This window comes from Gobio gobio (genome assembly GCF_949357685.1).
Source record: "Gobio gobio genome assembly, chromosome: 3".
NCBI classification, from domain to species: Eukaryota; Metazoa; Chordata; class Actinopteri; order Cypriniformes; family Gobionidae; genus Gobio; species Gobio gobio.
The window spans coordinates 18,906,873-18,932,865 of NC_137099.1; the positions used below are offsets into that span (position 1 = coordinate 18,906,873).

Genomic DNA, 25,993 nt, shown 5'->3' on the forward strand with positions numbered 1-25,993 from the left:
TGGCTCGCTAACTGTATAACATTGTAACTTTATGCTAAGTAATGTTATGTTAGCTATATTAGGCAGCTACGTGTGCTAGTGAGACATGCTTCATGAAAACATAAACCAAAAAAATTTATAATCAAAATGAAAGATTACCTGTCCAGCAGAAATACAGACTCTTGAAATCCTCAAATCAAACGGGTGCGCCAGGGTTGCCAGGTTTTCACAACAAAATCCGCCCAATTGCTACTCAAAACTAGCCCAAAACAAGCCCAATTGTGTTTCTCCGGTAAAAATCGCATTTGGGGGGTAAAATATGTGTCTTTTTGGTAGGGCTGCCTGCTAAAATTCGCAATATAATAATTTATAGTAAATACTGCAATATTCCATATACAATAAGAATTGTGCTATAATGCTATAATTGTGCAGTACATAGCTACGTCGTTTTATGAATTGCTTTCAATCTGATCTTTTATTTGGCAGGTATGAATTCCATCTTGGTGTATGTGGGTCATGAAGTGTTTGAGGAATACTTTCCTTTTCGTTGGAAGATGGCCAATAACCAATCACACGCAGAGCACCTGGCACAGAACCTCCTTGCCACCTCTATATGGGTGTTCATAGCCTACCTGCTCTACAGGAAGAAGATCTTCTGGAAGATTTAAAGTTATATCTGTGTCCTGCAGATTTTAGGACCTGCTCTTCGTTCATTTTGGATATTTTTAGATGTAGAAAATCAGCAGATCTCTGAACATCTGTTGGGAGAAAAAAACTCACACATGATCCAGGAATAGAACTTGGCTATTATTTGAGAAGAGCAGAAGGAAGAGAAAAGATCATCACGAGGCAGTGCAAAGATACCTCTTTGGACTCAATCAAGCCTTCAGAAAGAATGCCAAGATGCCAAGGGCAAATTCTGCTAAATTCTAATTCAGTCTACTGGTTTGGGTTAATGAATGACATTTTGAAGCACAGTGATGCATTATGATTGTATTTGGAATTTCCTACATTTCCTCAAATTGAAAGTCTCTGGACTAAGTTAGGTTTTTTAGTTAAATAATTGATTTCTGCAATTGGGAAACTAAAAGCAAACAAGAAGGAACACAAAAAAACAAACTGCCAAAAAAGTCTTCCTAAGGTCTACAAAATTTGCTGAAAGATCCACTATTAAGGCAAAATAATACTACACCATTTTATGTTTAATTTTTATGAACACTCTGGGACTGTCTTTTTTTTTAATGGATTCTGCCTTTATTTTTTTATACTGTGGTTTTATTCTTTATATCTTCAGATGAAAGTATCATGGTTAAAAGGATGTATATTTGTGTGTTCTGCCTCAGGAGATTTGCACAAATAGAGTGCCAAATATAGTGTACTTTACACTTTCTCGGATAAAACAATGTCCTTGTTTATTACAGTTTACCAATAACTTGTTACCTCTACCACAAACAAATCAAATTACAGAAAAAAACACTAATCACTGACATATTTCCCATACACATTGCTGCTTGAGAAAAATTGTTCCAAGAGAAGGGAAAATATCGATCCAACATATTTGTTGCCAACTCGAAAAATCTATTCCATTTTTGGTACAGATAATGGTTATTTTACAGATGTATGAACTACATTTCCTCATGTTTATCTTTGTTTTATACTTATCAACATGGGATGTGGTAAAAATAAAACTTTTTTTTTTTGCCATTGAATCTCATTTTTTCTTTTGAGTTTATTATGGATGAGGTGATCATGGGACCAGTAGTGACTTTCATTGGGCTCATGTTCAGTAAGGTTCCCCTCGTATCACTAGTCAGTCTTTACAGGTAGCCTGGTATTGAATACTTCTAAAAAGGAGGGTGTTATTAGTACACTACCTCAAGTATGAAGCCTATTTGTAGAAGGAAAAAAGAAAACATTGCTAAATAAGTATACTACAACTTCAACTTAGATGTGAGTTTACATGCTTGCCGAATCAGACACACATTGTAGTCCTTTAGATGCTTAAAAAACAATGTTTTCATGTTTGAGGTACGTGTGCAATTTTGTAGAACAAAATGTGAAAGCCAACTACATACCTTATTTTTATAAATCCAAAAAAAACATTAAACCCATAGGAAATTTCACACGCCTATGCCTCAGCCTTACACATCATGTTTGAAAAGGTCATACGGTTGGCGGAAGTACCGACCCAGTGTTTACAAAGCGAACGTGCAAAGACTAAGTCAAATGCCCTTTACAAAACAAAAAAAAAGTAAAACAACAATGTCAGATGATTTTGCCACACGAAAGGACCATTTTAAGCAATAAACTGACACAAAGACATCTAAATATGTGTTATTCAACGTGCAACAACTTTTGAGCGGTTCTCCTTCTCCACACTTGTAAACACTGGGTCGGCGTGATTGCAGAGCTAGTGCATTTATGCATTCAAGACGATCATTTGTGGTTTAAAACATTTAATTTTTTTTTTTTAGAAAATGACTGATCGTTTTGCTTGATAAGAGATTTATTCCTTGGCTGGGATTGTGTTGAGCCCTTTGAAGCAGCACTGAAACCGCAATTTGAACCTTCAACATGCTGGTTCCCGTTGAAGTCCACTATATGGAGAAAAATCCTGGAATGTTTTCCTCAAAAACCTTAATTTCTTTTTGACTGAAGACAGAAAGACATAAACATCTTGGATGCCATGGGGTGAGTGAATTATCAGGGAATTTTAAAGTGAACTACTCCTTTAACAACACAGTAAGGCTGTCTTTAAAGGTTTATAATGTATCGCTAAAAATCTATTTCCCTATGGAGAAAATGAAAGTACAACATTTTTGCTTCTAGAACCTGTTTAACTCTATTGCTGTGATCGTGTGAGTGACAGGTTCTGTCCCGCCCTCATGCCAGTAAACAGGTCGTCAGTGAAGAGTAAAGATTACAGGGTACTGGAACAACCTTTTTGATCATTTAAATTGGAAAAATATATGGTCCATTCAACATAGATTTTTCCTTTCAACAAATTTAAAGAAATATCTTTCAAATTACTCCATAACATGTATCCTGTCAAACACTTTCTTAAAAACAAATTTAGATCTAATTTTGACTCTAAATGTTCCTTTTTGTCAGAATGACACTGAAACTCTTGTTCATTTGTTTTGGTTGTGCAATTATACTTCTCAGCTCTGGAAAGATGTTAGTTTATTTATCTCAAGTTTTATCTTACAAGGGTTTTCAATGAACCTTAAATGTGTTATTTTTGGATTTTTTGAAGCAGATTCAAAAGCCTGCTTTATAATAAACCTAATTCTTTTTCTGTGTTGATTTTACATTCATAAATGTAAATTTGCGAATTGTAAACCTGTTTTTGTAGTATTGTTACAAGAGATAAAACATTATTTACTTACAATTTCAGTCTCACTTAACAAAAAAGCTCTTAGAACATGTACAGTTTGCACAGCCTACAAACTTTTCACTGTACTCAATCTGTAAATGTTATTCATTTGTGTAATGCCCTCTTTTTTCCCCCTTCTTTTCTGCCAATTTGTTTTATTTTGAGCTATGGTATTGCTTATTCATGTTTTTTTTTTTCTTTTTTTCTCTCTCTCTTATTGATGTTTTTCGTAATTATTGTTATGTTCTAAATTTGTTGTACCATAGTGCAGACTGAATGTTCAATAAAGCATTAAAAAATTACAGGGTAAATGAATACACAATATGAGTATGAGTATGAATAAATAATTTATAATATATACTGCAATATTCCATAAAAAAATAAGAACGGGACATTTTGATTTCATGGACACTTTAAGCGTTACTGCGCCTTTAAAAAACCTGTCCGAGTGTGCGGGTAAGCAGTGCGCATGCTCGAGAATAGAGGAAGTCGGTAATGGTGACGGCCGGGTGATGTGGACGTAAGTCGGTCGAGAGCATCAGCGCGTCTTCAAGATAGGAAAGAAAGAAAAAACTCTTATCAACGGACTCACGGATATGACGCGGGGTTTTTGAGAGGTGTCTGAGTTTCTCTGGACAGAGACAGAATACACCCGGAGTCCGCGATGATGGCAGAATGCGATCCCACCGACGGCGAGCCGGAGAAAGGCGGCGGAGATTTAACACCGGAGGCGAACTTTCTCACGTCGGAGGTGCCCGCGGTGTTATTTGAAAAGACCCGGCCGCTGCCGTCACTTGGACTTTCACTGAACCCCGGGGCAGCGGTCCGTATCTCGGGCTCGACGGAAAGCGTGCTGACGGAGCTGGAAGCGGACGGGTCGGGGGAAGAGGCGCTTCTGTTACCAGGACCTGCCGGGAATCTCTCGCCTCGAGCTGGGAGAGAGAAAAGGACGCGGAGGAACAGACACAGCTCATCATCTGATAATCTGGCGTCTCCAGGTGAGATATATGAGCTGGATATCACCGCTCATAATCTGATTAAACTGGCTCAAGCTAGAGGTGTCTTCACACACTTCGACACTTTTTGTTTAGCTCTCCTGTCCTAACAAAATAAATGTTAAACGTATATTTGTTTCAGTGTGATATTTCAGGTTTACAAAAACATTGCTTTTTTTCTGTTACTACTTTTTAACAAAACACTAGTTATTAAAGATGACACTACTGACCACGCCTTTATTTAAATATAGCCACTCCTCTTTTTCAAATGACAGCCACTTTTCGTCATTTTTGTTGTATAATCTTAAATCAATCGGGCAAAGAACGCACTCGGGACCGGTCTGCATTAGTTTCCATAGCAACCGCGCGTGTTCTGTTTCTGTTGCGCGCAGTGTTCCAAAAAAAAACAAACAGCTAATATACCTTGGGGAACTTTGCAAAGAATTGCAAGGGGAGTTTTTTGCCTCCTCCCTTACACATATTGAACAACTTTTCATGCAAAAGAACATTAAACGCACTAAATATTCTAAATCCACTCCCACACGTCTTGCGCTTGCCTATTACTCCATCTGCTTTATCTCAGAACATGGCCCGTTATGCAACCATTTCCACAGTTCAGTTTACGTGCTCTTTGAACCTGGCGTACACATGTACTGGTGACACCACAGCAGCTGCTGGGATATCTACCTCTTGATTCACATGCCCGACTCTTTCTGTTTGGGGCTGCATATATTTTCGTCTTTCCAGGTGCATCTGTACTCGCAAGATTATTTGGGCAGCTGTGGAGTGCATTGATACAATAACGTTTCCTTGCATATTAATAACAGGTTCAATTTGAATGCGGATAATCTAGAGAGAAACACACTTTCTGCTTTCTCTTTGAGATCCACACCTGAGCCTTCAATGAAAGGGGAAAACAACTCTAGGGTCTCTCAAAGAATTAGAATTTCCATTGCCTAGTTTAAATGAAGGTATTGTTAGAATTGCATTACTGTGATATGCTATTTCTTTGTTTTATAGGCAAAACAAAGCATGCACTTACTACATATGGTTATTGAATATGAATTCAGGCAGAAATTAGACTGTGTAAAGTGTGAGCGCTTCACTGTGACAATGAGCACTTACCAGGATCAACTAAATGCTGTATTTTTAGAAGTATATGAAGTTTGCGGGTTCCGTTGTTGCAGTAAACCTGACGCAAAGTTAAAGGTGCACTGTAACATTTTTTCAGTAAAATATCCAAAAACCACTAGGCCAGTGTTATATACTTTATATAGTTGAGTACTTACAATATCCCAAATGTTTCCAACTATTTGTAAATCGTGAGAAAATTGCTATTTTAACCAAGGAACCGGGACGTGTGAGGAAGTCGCCTGCCAATTGCGTCAAATCTGCGTTACCCTTGTTTTCTGGTTTTATTTTGCAGAAACGCTTTACTCTACACTACAGTGTGCAACAAGTGTCATAGCAGCTGCCGAGCGAACGCACAGAGTAACGTCATAACATCATTTTCAACACACTCAGATGTATCTAATATGATAAACAGAGCTGCGTTACCTCATACTCATGACCGGAAAAGCGGAAGTGGCTCCGGTGACTGTTGCATAATAAAAGTCCCGCTGGTGACTATGCCATAATAACAGTCCCGCTGCTCGCGAGGCGTGTGTTCCGCTCTTCTTATTAACAATCGCTCCAGCGGCCTTGCTCCGCTCCCACAACACTCGGTCCTGCTCTGCTTCATACTACAGTAATATTAATAATCGCATCCATGAACATGATTTCTGCCTGAGTCCTATCCTGATTCTTTTCCACCGGCTGTGAGGTGAAGACCACATGTCCCAAGATTCTGCGCTCAAACGTGGCGTCATCAAACTACGCCTTTGTTTTGAATAGGCGACCTCTAGTGGATGGAAATGTTACATAGTGCAGCTTTAAACGACACAGAACAAAACAAACTGTGATTGGTTGCGTTGCACGTCAGTCAAAAGTCCTCTTGGGTGGTCCTTGATCAATGAAAGCTGCGATAGAGTCCAGACCTTCTGCCATCAGTCTGAAGGTCTGGCTACGTGAGACTACATAACACATTGTGATGAAACGGTGTCAAATCTTTTCTTCCATATTGTGATGTACACTGATGAGCCAAAACAATATGACCAGTCACAGATGAAGCAAATATCATTGATCTCCTAAAAAGGCCACATGTTAAGCTCTGGGTCGATTAGATGGTAAGCAAGCAATCAGTTCTCGTAATCAACATGTTGGACGCAGGAGAAATGGGCAGGTGTAAAGATCTGAGCGACTCTGACAAGGGCCAAATTGTTATGAATGTTTTAAAAGGTGACTAGGTCAGAGTATCTTTGGAACGGCTAGACTTGTGGGTTGCTCCTGGTCAGCAGTGGTGAGAATTTGCCAACAGTGTCCTAGAAGGGACAAACCACAAACCGGCGACAGGGTGTTGGGCACCCGACAAAGACTATCCCGTCTGGTCCTAGCCAAGAGAATGTCTATTGTGGCACAAGTCACAGTTTTTAATGACGGTTATGGGAGGAATGTGTCACAACCATAGACTGTAAAAAAATATGGACGTAGTGTCCGTGACGTCACCCATAGGATTCTGATGAGCCGTTCTGAAGCGCAAAGTAGGGACGCGCCATCTTGGCAGCGCGTCATCGCGCGTCACTCTCGGATAACAGAAAATGGACAAAAAGGCGGGACGTGGGCAGAGCTTAAGTGACGCGATGACTAACAGACAGCAGATAAATGGCTATCCACCTGTCACTCGAAATGGCCACGCCCTTAATTATGTAGAATTTTAAGGCTTTATATAATGTAAACGAATGAGTTATAAAAAAATTCACCCCCCTCACAGTTGTCATGAAGGGCAAAATGAGCCGTATAGGCCAAAAGCACAATTTGTACCAGGCTGTAAACATGTTTTATTCTGCTCTAAAGTTGGCCATTTTAACATGGGGCTCAATGAGATTCTGCTCCCTTCTGGATCCTGTCCCTAGCGGCCAGTCGATGAACTGCAGTTTGAGGCACTTCCGTATTGGCTTCAAGAGAAACTGCGGGAGGTTGCCGCTTGGTCACAACACAGTGCAACACACTCTGCTGCATATGGGGTTGCGTAGCCACAGACCAATCGGAGTGCCTATGATGACCCGTCCGCCGTCCAAAGTGCCTACAATGGGCACGTGAGCGATGGAACTGGACCCTGGAGCAGTGGAAGAAGGTTGCCTGGTCCGATGAGTGCTGTTTTCTTCTACGTGGATGGCTGTGTACATGTGCAACGTTTACCTGGGGAAGTGATGGCACTAGAATGCACTGTGGGCCGGTGGAAGGGGTGTGAATTTTCATTTCATGCCGACTTTAAATTTGTTCATATTAGATCTAAAACTTAATTATCCCTTGAATCACCCTGAAGGTGGTTTTGTGCTGATTCTACTGTTATGTGTAAGTGGATTGGATGCAAGTATATTTGAAAGTAGGAAAATTAGTATTTTTGAAATCATGCAATTTTGGCGGCATGACAAAGACATCTGCGCTTGCAGTTATTCAGTTCAATGTTTTATTTACTAGACACTTACAGGCTGCTATTCAGCTTATCTTTCTGACTGGCCATTTTTTATTGTTGTGAATGAGATCTCGCATCTCACATCATGCTTACAAAGTCAGTTTGATCAAATCTGGAATGTTGAATGAGTCTTTAAAAATCAAGCTATTCTGATGATTATGTATGACGTGCAGAGGTTTATGAGGTGTGTTTGTATGGGTGTGTCTGTGTGTACAAGAGAGGGAAAGTGTTCTTGTCTTCTAAATGTTTAATGGCCATCAGAGAGGTTCTGTCTGCCTGCGTCTAATGGACTCTCCTATTCACCCATGCCACAACTGAGTGTGTGTTAACTTTTAGAGCCTATGTAGAACACTTTGTGTTAGTTTCACTGCAGTGTATGCGTTCATTGTAGTGAATGCATACACAAAAAGAGAGTTTTGGTAAAATCCATTGTGAAATAAAAACAATCATGGGTACATGTTTCGTGAAGCATATGTGTGCTAGGCTTTGTTTACACTAAATGTTGCTGTCTATGTTGTCATTTTGCAAGTGACTTTTGTTAAAGAGTGTAGCAGCACCGGTTGCTATAGTAATAATGCATGTATCTGCAAGGCTTTTTTTAACCGCTGAGAGCATCAAACCACTTACAGATGTGACTTCAATCAGGTTCGGTTTTTGTGTGGTTTGTTCAGATTATGAAAAAACAATCCGTTTGCATCATACACCCGTTTTTGCTGCCTTTCTAAACAAAGCCTTAGTAAGCAAGTTGTGTATGTAGTTCAGTGTTGATAAGAGACAACACTGAACGACATACAATGTGTAATTAAGACATGTAGTAGTCATTTCTTTCTTTTTCTGTAGTGTGTCATTAGGAAATATTCACATTTCCAAACATTCTTTTGCCATTAATTGTAATAATCCAGTGGGATTTTTGTATGCTCCACATTGAGATCTGCTGATCTCACCATCATCGAGTCTGTGATTACTTGAAGAAACAGAAAAAAACTGAGACGGACTGAAGAAGAACTGCAACCTACCTGCAAAGCTACCTGAAAAACATACCTAGGACAAAAGCTGTTTTAAACGCAAAGGGTGGTCTCGCCAAATATTGATTTGATTAAGTCAATAGAAGTTCATTGATAAATAAAATCTTATTATGACATTATTTTTGAAAGCATCCTCACTTTACAGCATTTTTACACCTAAAACTTTTCACAGTATTGTAGCTTTGCAGGTAGGTTTCTACAAGCGTCTTGGAGACATTGCCACAGTTCTTCTGGAACTGTTAGTTAGTCTGTTAGTCTGTCTCATTTTTTTTTCTTCTGTTTCTTCATGTAATCATAGATAGACTCGATGATGAGATCAGGGGCCGGTACCATGATGGTAGTTTAACAAACTCAGGGTCACAGGATTAGTTTCGAGTTGACAAAACCAAACCAATCTATTCAGGCTTTTGTTGGTCCCATGATGCTGATCATCAGCTTCCTCTGTCAACTCAGGTATTGATCCTGAGTTTAGGAGTTTAGCTGTGACATCAGTAGTGTATAGCCAGTCATACGCTGTGGATCAGTGGACCTGAGATTCACTTCTCTCTTCTGCAGAATATTACATGATTGAAAAATATTACAAATTTACACAGAAAGAAGAAAAGAGCTGTCTATAAAAGAGGACAACTTAAAGAAAAATCTTACTACATCAATGCAGGTAAAAGTTATGAAGTTAGTTTAGTTGATATAGAGAGAATTGAACATTTAAGCTCACATGTAGTCATTTTTATATCTTTATTGATTTTAAAGCTTATTTGTATGACATTGATTAACTAAAATGATACATGTGTAATTGATTAATGGTATAAAAATTACATAAATTATATCTAAATCATTCCAAATTAATATTATTATAAATAAGCATTGTTAAAAGCCAGACGCTTTAGTCTTTAATAGCCATTTGCTATGTAGTGACCTTTTAATTTGGAGTAGAAACAGGGGGAGTGATTTCATTGCATCAGAGGTGTGTCACTTTGCTCACAGCTGATTGGTCCAATTTCAGTTTGAGATCTCTTATCCAGAACATAACCTGTCCTGGAGCAGGTTAGCCGTGGAGCGTAAGTTACTATGGCGATGAACACTGCTAAAAGCCAAACCACTTTAATGGTACCTAAAACCCAGGATTGGGTTTTAGGTACCATTCATGGTACAGGCCCCAGATCTCCGTGTGGAACATACTGACTCCTGGAGCATACTGACTGTTGTCAGACTTCTTGTGCAAATCTTACTGGAGTATTACAATTAATGGCAAAAGGAATGTTTGGAATTCAATAATTCCTACTGACACACCACAGCAAAATATATAAATAACTGACTTAACCATTTTGCAGTACTGTATATAAATAAATATTTGATATTTTGAAATAAGAGCATCACAAATGTACTTTACACTCAAACTGATAGCTCAGTCCATCCACAGTCCAAAATGGCCATCAGGTATGCTTAACATGAAAAATGAAATCACAAAAAAATAACATTTTAAGTCAATACGATGATTAAAGAACATTATACTTTAAGGTACTAATATGCACCCTGTATGGGTTTTTTCAGTGTAAATGAGACAGTGGTGGCACTACAAACAAACAAACAAACAAAAAACATCTGTTAGGAAGTTCTGACATTTCTTCCGTATTGTAAGATATGTCCAAGTAAAATGGATTTTCAAAATATAACAAAAAACAAGGACTTTCCTTTTCATGCCACCTTTAAGGAATATGTAGATGTCATCTTTGTGGTGCATACATTGAGGTATACTAGTGTTCTAGATTGTACAGGAATTATACTAGCTGGATTCTGTTGTGTCTTCATCTTTCTTTTGCCAAATTTTACAAAGTAATAATGTATGATAACCCACATTTAAGCTGTCAAGACCTAGTACAGCACATGAAAACATTGCGTTTGCTGGTTTTTAGATGAATCACTTTTTATATTGAACCTTTCATCTAACACCTATATTTATATATTTATTTATTTGCACTCCAGAAATGCCCAGTGCTCTTTTAATTTATCTTTTTGAAGGCTGGTTTGCAGACAGAGCAAAAGTGTTTGACTAAATTGCACGCTCACTAGTGATTCAGCTTTGAAGTTTGGATTTCTAGGAGTAGGTTCAATTTTGTTCCAGATAAAAATGGCCTTGAGCATGAATTTCACTCTGATGGAAATTATTAAAAGAAAACCATTCCCCAAAACTTTCTGCTGTATGGCCTTTTGAGATGAGGGGACATATTTACATATAAATGCAGGCATACAAGAGAATATATTCGCTGCACTGTACATTTGACTTTCTTTGTATATGTGTGCATGTAGGTAATAGCAGTGGAGAATTCAACCATTTCCCAGAAGACCCAGAATTTGGAGAGATTATCCAGAGGGCGGAGCAGGCAATAGAAAATGGCGTCTTTCCTGAACGCATCTCGCAAGGATCCAGCGGAAGCTACTTTGTCAAGGATCCTAAAGGGGTACGTGTCTTTAAATAAATGTTGAGATTGTCCCTAAGAAAAGCATTTTAAGCGCCATAACAGAAGAACATTTATATTTAATAATTTAGCAGACACATTTGTCCAAAGCGACTTACAAATGAGGAGAACAATAGAAGCAGTTGAATAAACAAAAGAACATTATGTAAGTGCTGTGACAAGGCCCAGTTAGTCTAGCACAGCACAGTACACGTAGTACAAGTTTGTTTATATATACACCGGGGAGAAGTATTTGATACACTGCCGATTTTGCAGGTTTGCCCACTTACAAAGCATGTAGAAGTCTGTAATTTTTATCATAGGTACTCTTCAACAAAAATCCAGAAAATCACATTGGATGATTTTTTAAGTAATTAATTAGCATTTTATTGCATGCCATAAGTATTTGATACATCAGAAATGCAGAACTTTGTTTGCAATTACAGAGATCATATGTTTCCTGTAGTTCTTGACCAGGTTTGCACATACTGCAGCAGGGATTTTGGCCCACTCCTCCATACAGACCTTCTCCAAATCGGAGAATATTACATGAGAATATTTCGGGGCTGTCGCTGGGCAATACGGACTTTCAGCTCCCTGCAATGATTTTCTATTGGGTTCAGGTCTGCAGACTGGCTAGGCCACTCCAGGACCTAGAGATGCTTCTTACGGAGCCACTCCTTAGTTGCCCTGGCTGTGTGTTTCGGGTCGTTGTCATGCTGGAAGACCCAGCCACGACCCATCTTCAATGCTCTTACTGAGGGAAGGAGGTTGTTGGCCAAGATCTCCTGATACATGGCCCCATTCATCCTCCCCTCAATACGGTGCAGTTGTCCTGTCCCCTTTGCAGAAAAGCATCCCCAAAGAATGATGTTTCCTCCTCCATGCTTCATGGTTGAGATGGTGTTCTTGGGGTTGTACTCATCCTTCTTCTTCCTCCAAACATGGCGAATGGAGTTCAGACCAAAAAGCAAACTTCAGACGGGCCTGGATATGCACTAGCTTGAGCAGGGGAGCCTTGCGTGCGCTGCAGGATTTTAATCCATGAGGGTGTAGTGTTACTAATGGTTTTCTTTGAGACTGTGGTCCCAGCTCTCTTCAGGTCATTGATCAGGTCCTGCCGTGTAGTTCTGGGCCAATCCCTCACCTTCCTCATGATCATTGATGCCCCACGAGGTGAGATCTTGGATGGTGCCCCAGACCGAGGGAGATTTACCGTCATCTTGAACTTCTTCCATTTTCGAATCATTTCGCCAACAGTTGTTGCCTTCTCACCAAGCTGCTTGCCTATTGTCCTGTAGCCCATCCCAGCCTTGTGCAGGTCTACAATTTTATCCCTGATGTCCTTACACAGATCTCTGGTCTTGGCCATTGTGGAGAGGTTGGAGTCTGTTTGATTGAGTGTGTGGACCGGTGTCTTTTATACAGGTAACGAGTTCAAATAGGTGCAGTTAATACAGGTAATGAGTGGAGAACAGGAGGGCTTCTTAAAGAAAAACGAACAGGTCTGTGAGAGCTGGAATTCTTGCTGGTCGGTAGGTGATCAAATACTTAAGTCATGCAATAAAATGCAAATTAATTATTTTAAAATCATACAATGTGATTTTCCGGATTTTTTTTAGATTCCGTCACTCACAGTTGAAGAGTACCTATGATAAAAATTACAGACTTCTACATGCTTTGTAAGTGGGCAAACCTGCAAAATCGGCAGTGTATCAAATACTTGTTCTTCCCACTGTACATAGGATAGAAAGTGATTGTCTAAAGGGGTCAAGTGTTGATGAAAAAGATGCCTCTAGCCTTTTCTTGAAAATCGTAGTCTGACTCACGGTTGAGTTGGGCAGGTCATTCCACCAGCAGGGAACAGTCAAGGTAAAGGTCAGTGAAAGTGATTTTGTGCCTCTAGGATGGCTATTCACTTGCAGAACGCAAGCTTCTGGAGGGCACATAAGTATGAAGTAGTGAGTTTAGTTATAGGGGTGCAGAGCCAGTGAATGTTCTGTATGCAAACATCAGTGCGTTGAATTTGATTCGAGCGGCTATTGGCAGCCAGTGCAAATTGATGAAGAGGGGTGCGACGTGCTCTCTTCGTTCATTAAAGACCACTCTCGCTGCAGCAGTCTGGATCGGTTGCAGAGGCTTGACAGTGCATGATGGAAGGCCTGCCAAGAAAGCATTACAATATTCCAGCCTGGATAGAACAAGAGCTTGGACAAGGAGTTAGGTAGTATGCTTCGATAAGAAGGGCCTGATCTTCCTAATGTTGTATAAGGCAAATCTGCATGACAGGGCCGTTCTAGCAATGTGGTCTGTGAAGCTTAGCTGATCATCAAACAAAACTCTAAGGTTTCTGGCTGGCCTGGAAGGAGTTCTAGTTGAGGAGCCTAGCTGAATGGACAAGTTATGATGAAGTGTCGGGTTGGCCGAAACCACAGCCAGTTCTGTCTTGGCAAGGTTAAGTTGAAGGTGATTGTGCTCCATCCAGCAAGAAATGTATGTCAGGCAGGCTGAGATGCGGGCAGCTACTTTTGGATCATCCAGTTGTAATGAGAGGTAGAGTTGTGTGTCATCAGCTTAGCAGTGAGGTGAAAAGACATGTTTTTTGGGTGACAGATCTAGTGATGTCATGTAAATCAGGGGTCTCAAACTCATTTTACCTGGGGGCTGCTGGAGGTAGATTCTGGGTCAGGCTGGGCCGCATCAAGTATTCAACATAAAAAGTGTTTCAAGTATTCCAAAAAAAGTAGCACAACTGATCTAATCTTTATTATTAACAGTTCTTCAACATGAATGTTTCTTCTGAACATGAACGGTTCTTCAGAACATAGGCTTCTCTTGCCTACTCTATTTTTTTTAAATATAGCCTATAGAAATTAAATCATGTAATATGATGTAATATCAGTCCTTCCAGAAAAATGCGGCTTTTTTTTTATTTGTGCGGGCAAAAATCCTTGATTATGTGGCATGTTTTCTTAAAAAATGCGATAAAATTGCGGGAACTTGCAAAAACTGCGGTTTGATGAAAAAGAGAAAAAAAGCACTACATCACAGAAAGTGCTGGGAATATTTAAGTTCTCATCTTGTTTTATTGAAGACCTTAATAAACACATGGCTCAAATTTACAAAACATTGAGTCAAATTGAGTTACAAAAATTGAGTCAAGTTCTGTAGCTTTACAAAAGGAATATGCTACAACTTCTGAAAAAATGAATAAATAACTTCATGTTTTACAGAGGTAGCTATACAAAACAGACATTTGAGTGCTTCCAATGCACAAAGTGCAATCTCTTAAAGGGTTAGTTCACCCAAAAATGAAAATTCTGTCATTAAAGGGTTAGTTCACCCAAAAATGAAAATTCTGTCATTAGTTACTCACCCTCTTGTCGTTGGACACCCGTAAGACCTCCGTTCATATTCGGAACACAAATGAAGATATTTTAGTTGAAAGCTGATGGCTGAGAAAGGCTTCAGACAGGCCTCCATTGGCATTCAGTACATTGACACTTCCAAGATCCATGAAAGGCACTTAAAACGTCGTTACAAAGTCTATCTCACCACAGTGGCTCTACAATAATTTTACGATGCGACGACAATAGTTTTTGTGCGCAAAAAAAAATCAAAATAACACCTTTATCCAACTTGTTCTCGACTTCCGTGTATGCCTCCACGACGCATGCGCAAGAATATGACGCAGATCCGGCGTTCGGACATATGACCCAGAAGCGATTTGTTTATGAGCAGAGGAAGACGCGCGTGTCTAAGCTGTTGGATTCTACATTGATCGTGCTTTAGGTCTCGGCGTAGTGCTCAAAATGGGGCTTAAGTGTGTATTTCATGGATTCCCGAACGCCGGTGCTACGTCATATTCTCGCGCATGCGTCGTGGATATTTTCCACACGGAAATAGGCAATTTACGCGACGAAAGTGCGGCGTATTTGAATAAATGCGGCCCCCGCACAAATATGCGACTTTGGCTGATTATGCGTTAAATCATGCAATCGCATAATCGCGTTTTTCTGGAGGGACTCTAATATGTTCTAATCCGCCCTCATATAGTTTTTCTTCATTAAAATCAAAGATGTTCATCAATGATTGTATATGAAGAGCATGGACACGTTTGTGTGCATTTTGTTTTGTGATTATTGTGACTGGAAAGAATAGAGTCTCTCTCGGTAATGGCATTAAGCGATAGATTGATGCATCTCTCTCTCTCTCTCACTCACTCACTCACTCACTCACTCACTCACTCACTCACTCACACTCTCTCTCTCTCTCTCTCTCTCTCTCTCGCTCTCGCTTGCGCTCTCTCTCTCTCTCGCTCTCGCTTGCGCTCTCTCTCTCTCTCTCTCTCTCTCTCTCTCGCTTGCTCTCGCTCGCTCTCTCTCTATCTCTCACTTACTCACTCACTAAAAATTCACAATGTGGAGTTTCTAAATGTTTAAAGGGGTCGTATAATGACATTTTTGTACAAGTTAATATTATTTTTTTTAGTGTCTAAATGAAAAGTTTGTAATATACTTTAATTGAAAATTCTCATTAGTATTGTAAGAAAACACTAATTTTACCTGGTCAAAAACAGGTCTGTTTTCAGCAAGCCATTTCATTGCATGTGACTTGAAATGATAATGAGCTTTGCTCACCCCGCCCCTCTGTTCTGTGGGGCGTTCGACACAACACATGGAGTGTTGCCTTGACAACAGTTGAGGGTATATTTTGGATTAAGAATGGCAACGGAAGTCTATGAGTGCAACCGCGTTGTTCATTATAAACGTGTGATTATGAATTCTATTGAGAACGTCATACATAGAAAGCATGCCGTAATGTAACTTACTCTGTAAACTTTAGCTGCATTCATCGTGAAGCGTGCAAGCAATTTGCAAAGATTAATATAAAGGTTAATAAAACGTTACACTCACTTCTTCTGGAGGTGCAGCAGGAACACGAATAGTTGGTAGCGATCCTTTTTTCAGGAGTAGCTTCTTAGCAAAACCTGCTTTATACTGACCCTCGTTTATAAAGCAGTCTGGTGAGAAATGATTCGCGCAAACATGAAAGCATTGACGTTGATCGGGGGGAATATTCCCTTCAAAAACAAAACTCAGCCACTGTGTCTTCAGCGGTTCAGACGGTCAGACGGCTCGATTTGATTTAAAAAAAAAAAAAAACATTGGATGGATTTTTATCATTATAGGATGGTTGTGTATAGGCACTGCCAACACACATTTCCATTTCCGACTCCTTTAACATATGTTAGAGTTAAGCAACGTCACACGACCAAGAGTGCTGAATACCATAACGATTGAAAATGTGATACTGATTTAATTTTATTGTTTGATGAATGACTCACTCATTAAGATGGTCACCTGCCGCCACCTACTGGCGATTTAGTTTCATGCTTAAAAGTATAGTTCTTTCAAGTATTTCTTACTTGGATATTCAAAGCAATCTCGTAATTTTTTTGAATCCAGTTGTAATTTTTCAGTGTACAATTTATTTGATTGGTAACGGCCCTATAGTGCCTTATTATTGCAACTTAATTTATTGATCAAATTTAGGAATTTTAAAATGAGAATAAATTATATTTACAGCACAAAAAAAAAAAATCTATTTGTTTAAATTTTTTACTCAGACAAGTGAATGACCGAGGACAAGCACATGAAAAGGCTTAATGCCGAGCCCTGCCATAAGTTCCCATCAGAGATGGAAAAAAAATTACAAGAAGTGTTTCTTAGGGTGCTTTCACGCTAGTTCTTTTGGTGTGCACCCGGGTTCGATTGATGCCAGAGTTTGGTTAATTTGGATGATGTGAACACTGATTTCTGAAACTACCAGAGTTCAAATAAAAAGGTTGGTCTGGGGTAGGGTTTAGGGTCTAGCTAAATCACAGAAGTGAACCGCTATTTATGACATTTGATTTGATGAAACCATGTGTTTGTGTGTTCTCACACACTTTCCTGACAAGCGTGACTGACGCAATGCAAGCAGAGAGAATGTATATCTCATTTCTGCTCCCCTTCAGCACAAATAACTCCCGTGTTCTTTAGAACATTTGAAGTAGCCTACATTTGCAGTAGAAAGACACAGGTCATATTATGTGCTAATGCTTTGAAAGCGAAACCAAAGGTTCAAAAACCAATCTAGAAAAGTGAGATGAGCAACGCTATGCATTATGCTGCCTCCTCCTGCGTCGTCTCACCATGCAATGAGTAAATAGCTGCTGCTTTAATGCAAACGCACTGCGGTTCAGATCCAAGTAATATAATGTTAGCACAATCCAGCAAGGAGAGGGGGGAGCAATTGAGCCAAGCGTGAAAGCACCATTAGAACACCTAGAACTTCGTAGTGCTTTTTAGTTGGTTTATGATGAGCACTATGCATACATGTCACATCATTGTGCAGTTTGCGCGCAGTTCTTGAGTGTTTACCATTAGATTATGCATGCATGATCACCTCCCTCTTGTGAGCTAAACGCATACATTTATGCATGAATATCATTAGTTTGGATTTGTTCGCTCTGAAAGCATTTCCCTTTTACAGTATGATTCATAGTAGCTGCATTCAAATCTAGTTAAATGTGATTTTTCTTGATTCCTCTATCTTCTCTTCTCTTCAGAAAATCATTGGTGTATTTAAACCAAAATCAGAGGAGCCTTATGGTCACTTAAACCCTAAATGGACCAAATATTTCCATAAAGTCTGCTGCCCGTGCTGTTTTGGCCGTGGCTGCCTCATTCCTAACCAGGGCTACCTCTCTGAGGCAGCTGCCTCACTCGTGGACCAAAAACTTTGTTTGGGGATTGTACCCAAAACTAAGGTAAGGATGGCATTATATAGGCGTGTAAATTTGCCTTTAAGATAAAGCTTTGATCTTGGAATTAAGAACCAAACTCTTTTCTTTTAAGGTTGTACATTTGGCAAGCGAGACTTTTCACTATAGTGCAATTGACCGTGCCAAATCCCGTGGTAAGAAATATGCACTGGAGAAAGTCCCTAAAGTTGGACGGCGGTTTCACAGAGTTGGCCTTCCCCCAAAGGTAACGAAACACCTCAGAGTAATTCCGTCCCAATTTTCTAAAAGGGATATTTCATAACATTAAAATTGTCCAAACTTACTTTCTTTTGTGGGACACAAAAGGAAATATATTCTGTTAATCTTCACACTGCTCTTTTCCATAAAACAAAAGCATGAGTTTACACTTTAATCTACGTTTTCTTAAGCCATACGATTGCTTAGTGTCACTAAAATCACTACAACTCTAAAATAGTTTCGCTAAAATCCTCATTCGGACTTTTACATGTTTGTGACCAAATGTTTTAGATATTAAACCGGTCTTGACACTTGATTTGTTGTTCTCTTTTGTGTAGGTGGGCTCATTTCAGCTTTTTGTGGAGGGCTATCATGAAGCAGACTACTGGCTGAGGAAGTTTGAGGCAGAGCCTCTTCCAGAAAACATGAGGAAGCAGCTTCAGTCTCAGTTTGAGAGGCTGGTGGTGCTGGATTATGTCATTAGAAACACAGGTACCTAATGCTGATGTTCAAGTTCATTATATGAATCGTAATGCCTTTGGGTATCAGCCAAATTTAAATATTGTTCTTGAACATATTCCTTTACAAAGCTTTACCATGGTAGCCGTAGTTTCCTCCTAATCTCATAGTTACTAGAGTTAATTTTTACTAAAAATAGAGCTATGCTATAGAGTAACTTGATTTTAGTCACTACTGTCAAAAAAGGAAGCTTTTTACATTTGTTGGAGGATATTCATTTATGCTTTATGATTTTATTACTGTAGTATTTTTGAGAGAACTGTGGTTGCCATTTCTTTTTCACAGCGAGGCTGTTATGTTCTTTCTTCATTTCCTCTTTTTCTACCTCCCGCACCATACAAATGTGTCATTTCTTTGAGCAAAACATGTTATGACTATGTTAAAAATGCTAATTGTTTACTGAGCCTTTGAAAAGATCTGATATCTCGTTTGGCTTCTTCTTCAGACAGAGGGAACGATAACTGGTTGATCAAGTATGAGAAGCCAGGCGATGGAGAGCTGACAGAGAAGGTGTGCTGTTGGATATTTATAGAGCTCCTCTGCTGGGCAGCTCAAAGAAAATGCCATGACTGAGAACCATGTGCCTGATGTAATGGAAACGGGCAGATGCAGTGGTGTCATATTTCTACTTGTTTATATGCCAAATTACCATATGTATAGTATGCTAAAATATATTTAATAATTAAACGTGTGTATATGTACACTATCTGGCCAGAAAAAGTCACTGTTTGGATTTAAATAGGCAAGAGTCTGATTGTATTGAACACATGATTGTATCATTATTGCAGTGATTATGTTTCTAGCATGTTATGTTTGGCAACAGAGTGTGTCATTTCTTAAACAACCCTTCGGGAAGACACATCATGGCCATATTCCAGGATGACAATTCATCAGGCTGAATTTGAGAATGAATGATTGGGAGGGGGCATGATTAATCATACAAGTTCTTGATCAAAAATTGATGCACCTTTTGATGGAAATAAAATCACAACATTTATTTCCATCAAGAGGTGCATCAATTTTTGGTCAAGATCTTGTATTGACAATGCAAGAGTCAAGCACTCTGTAAAGTCTACTCCAGCACATCCCAAATACAATTAATTTAAGGTCAATTCATGTGTGAAAATGATTCTTCATGCTCCCTCCAAACCATTCTTTCACCATTCAACCATTTTTGATGAATCTTGACATTGTCATCCTGGAATATGGCCAATGTGGTTGTTTAAGCAGTGAAAAGCTACATAAGCCATCCATTATGGTTAGAAGAACTGTTGCCAAACATATAACATGCTAGAAACATAATAATCACCGCAATAATAAATGCATATAAAATCATAAAGGCATTATAAAAATAATCAGTCGAATGATAAATCAAATTCTTCTCAAGAGACACTATTGCTTTATATGATGAACAGATTTATAATGCACAAAGAAGATATTTTGAAGAGTATGGGTAACCAAACATGATGGGCCTCATTGACTTCCATAGTATGGAAAAAAAATTGTATGGAAGTCAATGTGGCCCATCAACTGCTTGGTTACCGACAATCTTCAAAACAGCCTTCTTTTGGCTTAAAGTATTGCGATAGTATCTTATTGTATCGTGAGTTCAGTATCACGATAGTATCATGTCATGACACGAGTGTACCATTACACCCCTTTTATATATATACTGTGTATATATATGACATCTCTTAGTAAACAGTTCCTCCCATATTCAAAGTATCACATATTCAAAACATCACATCATGTCAAACACAACTTATTCCGCCTTCTATATTTCTATTTGATTAAGATGTCGCAAGGGTTAAATTATGGACTTAATGATGATTGTTTCTCTGCCCCACACAAATTTTTTCTTCCATGTGCCTCTTTTCAGGAATCTGAATGGACTGACCCAAAAGACTCGGCCATAAAGATTGCAGCTATAGATAATGGTTTGGCCTTCCCTTTTAAACACCCTGATGAGTGGAGAGCATGTACGTATTATATTTTACAGTTCATTCTAACATGCTCAGGAAACATTTTGTATTATCAATATTGAAAACAGTAGTATGTCCAGATTTTACTGAATGAATGTTTAACATAATAAATAATTGGTCTTTGTTTTGGTGCATGTAGATCCGTTCCACTGGGCTTGGTTGCCTCAGGCCAAAGTGCCCTTCTCCCAGGAGACCAGAGACCTTGTGCTCTTGCGCATTTCTGACATGAACTTTGTACAGGACCTCTGTGAGGACCTTTATGAGATGTTCAAGGTAGGAAATCTAATGCACCAGTATTCTTACCATTCAATGCAGTGAATTTGTTGTAAAAGTGTTGCTATTGCTGTAGTTTATTTAGAGACTCTGCTTCTTGGACAGGGCTTTAGCAAGCTGTCAGTCCAGTTTCTGTTAGCAAGTTGAAGCTTAGCATGCTGTCAGCACACTAAAACCCTTAAAGAAGTTGCGTCACTGAATTCATCCCATTTTAAGTGGCTCTGCTAAAAATATTCCAGCTAAAATTCACAAAACCAAGAAAGTCTAGATAAATCACTTCTCTAAGCGACCTGACCTCAGTGAGTTCGTTTTCTATGATGTCGGTATAATCTTATTCAATCTTACTCTAATCTATACTAAGATTCTTGCTGATTAATGCATACTGTTAAATGAGTTTTCACATGAACTACTGTGTTTTCAGACGGATAAAGGGTTTGACAAAACCATGTTTGAGAAACAGATGTCCGTTATGAGAGGACAGGTAAGTTTTATCGTTTGGGATTATTTTACATTGCTTTCTCTGCTATTCCAGAAACAGTTCTGTCCTCACATGTTTCATTCTCACTCCTTATCTGGAGCTCTTCACAATGAAAAATTCACAGCTAACATATATTAATAAACCCATTCAGGAAGCTATTTTCAGCTTATCACGCCAGAGATGTAGACCTGAATTTAGACCTTATATTTTGCAATGCCAAGTAAAAGATTGTCTCTTTATATTAGATTCTTTTTTCTGCAAATATGTAGACTTAGTTTGTCCAGTTGTGTCATATATGCTATTATACATATAAAAGTTAGTTTGAAAAGTATTTTATGCTCACCAAAGTTGCATTTATTTGATTTGAAGTAAAGTAGTATTGTGAAATATTACATTTTAAAATTCACATAGAAATGTTCATTTTAAATTGTAAGTAATTCCTGTGATTTCCGCAGTCATTACATCAGTCTTCAGTGTCACATGATCCTTCAGAAATCATTCTAATATGCTGATTTGATGCTCAGGAAAGATTTATCATTATTATCAATGTTGAAAACAGTTGTGCTGCTTAATATTTTTGTGATATCCATGATGCATTTGGTTTCAGGATTCTTTGATGAATAGTTTAAAATAACAATATTTATTTTAAACATTTGACAATGTAAAGTTTTTACTGTCACTTTTGATCAATTTAATAATGAAGCTTGTCCAAAGAAAAAAGTCAGAATTGCGAGATATAAACGCGTAATTGTGAGTTATAAAGGCTTGATCACCCGATATAATGTCAGAATTGCGCGATATAAAGTCCGAATTGCATGACCTAAAGTCCGAGTGGCATGATATAATGTCAGAATTGCGAGATATAAAGTCTGAATTGCAAGATATAAATGTGCAATTGTGAGTTATAAAGGCTTGATCAGAATTTTGCAATATAAAGTCAGTATTGCACAATATAAAGTAAGTCAGAATTGTGCGATATAATGACAGAATTGCACAATATAATTTCAGATTTGTATGATATAATGTCAGAATTTGCAAGATATTAACGCACAATTGTGAGTTATAAAGGCTTGATATAAAATCAGAATTGAGCGATATGTCAGAATTGCACGATATAAAGTCAGAATTGCACGATATAAAGTCAGATTTGCGCAATATTGCATGATTTAATGTCAGAATTGCGCAATATAAATTCAGAATTGTGAAATATATAATCAGAATTGCACGATATAATGTCAGAATTGTGCGATATAAAGTCAGATTTGCGCAATATTGCATGATTTAATGTCAGAATTGCGCAATATAAATTCAGAATTGTGAAATATATAATCAGAATTGCACGATATAATGTCAGAATTGTGCGAAATAAAGTCAGAATCGCAAGATATAAAGTCAGCATTGCGCAATATATAGTCAGAATTGCGCAAAATAAAGTCAGAATTGCGCAATATAAAGTCAGAATTTTGCAATAAAAAGTCAGAATTGCGGAATATATATAATCAGAATTGCATGATACAATGTCAGAATTGCATGATATAAAGTCAGAATCGCAAGATATAAACGCGCAATTGTGAATTATAAAGGCACAATATAAAGTCAGAATCGCAAGATATAAAGTCAGCATTGCGCAATATAAAGTCAGCATTGCGCAATATATAGTCAGAATTGCGCAAAATAAAGTCAGAATTGCGCAATATAAAGTCAGAATTTTGCAATAAAAAGTCAGAATTGCGGAATATATATAATCAGAATTGCACGATACAATGTCAGAATTGCACAATATAAAGTCAGAATCGCAAGATATAAACGCGCAATTGTGAATTATAAAGGCACAATATAAAGTCAGAATTGCACGATATAAAGTCAGCATTGCACAATATAAAGTCAGAATTGCGCAATATAAAGTCAGAATCGCTAAATATAAATGCGCGATATAAAGTCAGCATTGCGCAATTTAGTCAGAATTGCGAGATATAAACGCACAATTTTGAGTTATAAAGGCTTGATATAAAGTCAGATTTGCGCAATATTGCATGATATAATGTCAGAATTGCACAATATAAAGTCAGAATTGCACGATATAAACGCACAATTGTGAGTTATAAAGGCTTGATATAAAGTCAGAATTGCACGATATAAAGTAAGTCAGAATTGTGCAATATAAAGTCAGAATTGCCTGATATAAACTCACAATTGTGAGTTCTAAGGACGCGATATAAAGTCAGAATTGCACGATATAATGTCAGAATTGCGCAATATAAAGTCAGAATTGCACGATATCATGTCAGAATTGCGCAATACTGTATAAAGTCAGAATAGCAAGATATAAACGCACAATTGTGAATTATAAAGGCGCAATATAAAGTCAGAATTGCGCGATATAAAGTCAGAATCGCAGGATATAAACACGCAATTGTGAATTATAAAGGCGCGATATAAAGTCAGCATTGCGCAATATAAAGTCCGAATTGCGCAATATAAAGTCAGAAATGCGCGATATAAAGTCAGAATCGCAAGATATAAACGCGCAATTGTGAATTATAACGGCATGATATAAAGTCAGAATCGCAAGATATAAACGCACAATTGTGAGTTATAAAGGCTTGATATAAAGTCAGAATTGCACAATATAAAAGCAGCAACTTTATATCACGGAATTCTAACTGAGAAAAAAATTCTGAATTGCGAGGAAAAAGTCAAAATTGTGAGCGAAACAACAATTTTTTTTTACATTTTTTGGCAGAAACAAGCTTCCATATTTGAATGCACCCTTGCTTAATAAAAGTATTTAAATCTTACTGACACTGAATGATTGAACAGTAGTGTATATATAGTATTAGGCAAACTGATCAATTACAAGCAAACTGTTGGAGTTCATCAGGAAGTAGTATTGTGATGTAAGAGCTGCATAAAACCCTTGCTGTATGTAAAATTGTACTTGCCTGTTCTTCTCAAATAGATCTTAAACCTGACCCAGGCTTTGAAAGATGGGAAGAGCCCCATCCACTTGGTACAGATGCCTCGTGTGGTGGTGGAGAGGAGCCGAGGAGGAGGCCAGGGTCGCGTGGTCCAACTAGGCAATGCTTTTACCCAGACGTTTCACTGCAAGAGACCCTTTTTCACTTCCTGGTAAAGGGGCCTCACAGAGAGGATGAAGACTGGAATGAAAATGGACGAGGGTCCTTTACTAAATGGTAAGGGCAGATTCAGACACTGGATGGGGAACTTTCTGATAAGGACTTCTTGGATGAATGTAGCAAAGGGAGAGACTGCACGGAGGTCTGTTGTGGAGGATCGGAGGCCTTTTGTTTTCCTGAGCCTTTTCCCAGAATTCTCCTCTTCAGCTCACTATGGCTGTCAAGTTGGAAAGTCAAAAGGGAATCGTTCTTTGAAAATGTTGAAGTTTTGTCGTGACAGCCTTTTTCAACTGCCAATTATTTTATAAGTATAAATCATAAATGAAGAATGATGCATAAACTTGAAAAAAGAAATGCTTGAATGTAACCTGCAAGTTTACATTTTACACGTCTCCTGAGGACATTTCAACACCAAGGAAAACTGGTGATTATGGTATTTATATGATGAATGTATTTGCTGATTATGTAACAGGATGCTGGTAACACAATGGTGGGTGCTTTGAAGCCCCTGGTAAACGTATAATTCCAAAAGGTTTTTTTTTTTTCTCTCTTTCACACAATCCTGTGTATGCATCTTGGACTTTCTATACCAGCTGAACGGTTGCTAAAGTAGAGCTGTATATTAAAAATTAAGTGAATAAAAATAAAGCTTTGGGATTGGTAAAAAAAAGACTTAAGTTTTCAATTTGTTTGATGTAGTCGATTATCCCTCTGAGGCTGGCATTTTTATTTAGTTATTTATGTATTTATTTATTGCATCTTATTAACCAAAGCAGAGCATGATTCTTCCTCAAACCACTTTTGCAAATGAAAACTCGTTCATGTTTCAAAATCAACAATCTTAAATGGGTTAGTTCACCCAAAAATGAAAATTCTGTCATTGATTACTCACCCTCATGTCGTTCCAAAACCCTAAGACCTTCGTTCATCTTCGTAACACAAGACAGTCAAGATATTTAAGAGAGTCAATTACCACTTTCAAGGCCCAGAAAGGTAGGAAAGACATTGTTAATATAGTCCATGTGAATTCAGTGATTCAACCTTAATTTTATGAAGCGACAAGAATAATTATTGTGCGCATAAAACCCCCCAAAATAACGACTTTATTCAACAATCTCTTCTCGTCTGTGTCAAGTCTCCTACACTGTTGACCAGGGGTGGCGAGCTCCGGT

General features: G+C 38.3%; 2 protein-coding genes across 3 annotated transcripts in view; both read left to right on the forward strand.

Annotated features, from left to right (window-relative positions):
* The window catches only part of hgsnat (heparan-alpha-glucosaminide N-acetyltransferase), a 35,651-nt gene extending 32,003 nt beyond the window's left edge, over window positions 1-3,648 (forward strand). For both annotated transcript variants that reach the window (XM_079813388.1, XM_079813389.1), the window contains exon 18: window positions 466-3,648. In XM_079813388.1, coding sequence (XP_079669514.1) covers window positions 466-647 — 182 coding nt within the window. In that variant the 3' untranslated portion in view covers window positions 648-3,648. The remainder of the gene's footprint in view (window positions 1-465) is intronic.
* On the forward strand, window positions 3,567-25,484 carry pi4k2b (phosphatidylinositol 4-kinase type 2 beta). Its single transcript, XM_079813391.1, has 10 exons — window positions 3,567-4,353; window positions 11,257-11,408; window positions 18,019-18,219; window positions 18,308-18,439; window positions 18,771-18,924; window positions 19,397-19,461; window positions 20,831-20,930; window positions 21,073-21,206; window positions 21,628-21,687; window positions 24,644-25,484. The coding sequence occupies exons 1-10, from the start codon at window positions 4,020-4,022 to the stop codon at window positions 24,815-24,817; spliced, it is 1,506 nt and encodes a 501-aa protein (XP_079669517.1). The 5' UTR covers window positions 3,567-4,019; the 3' UTR covers window positions 24,818-25,484.
* The last annotated feature ends 509 nt before the right edge of the window (window positions 25,485-25,993 follow it).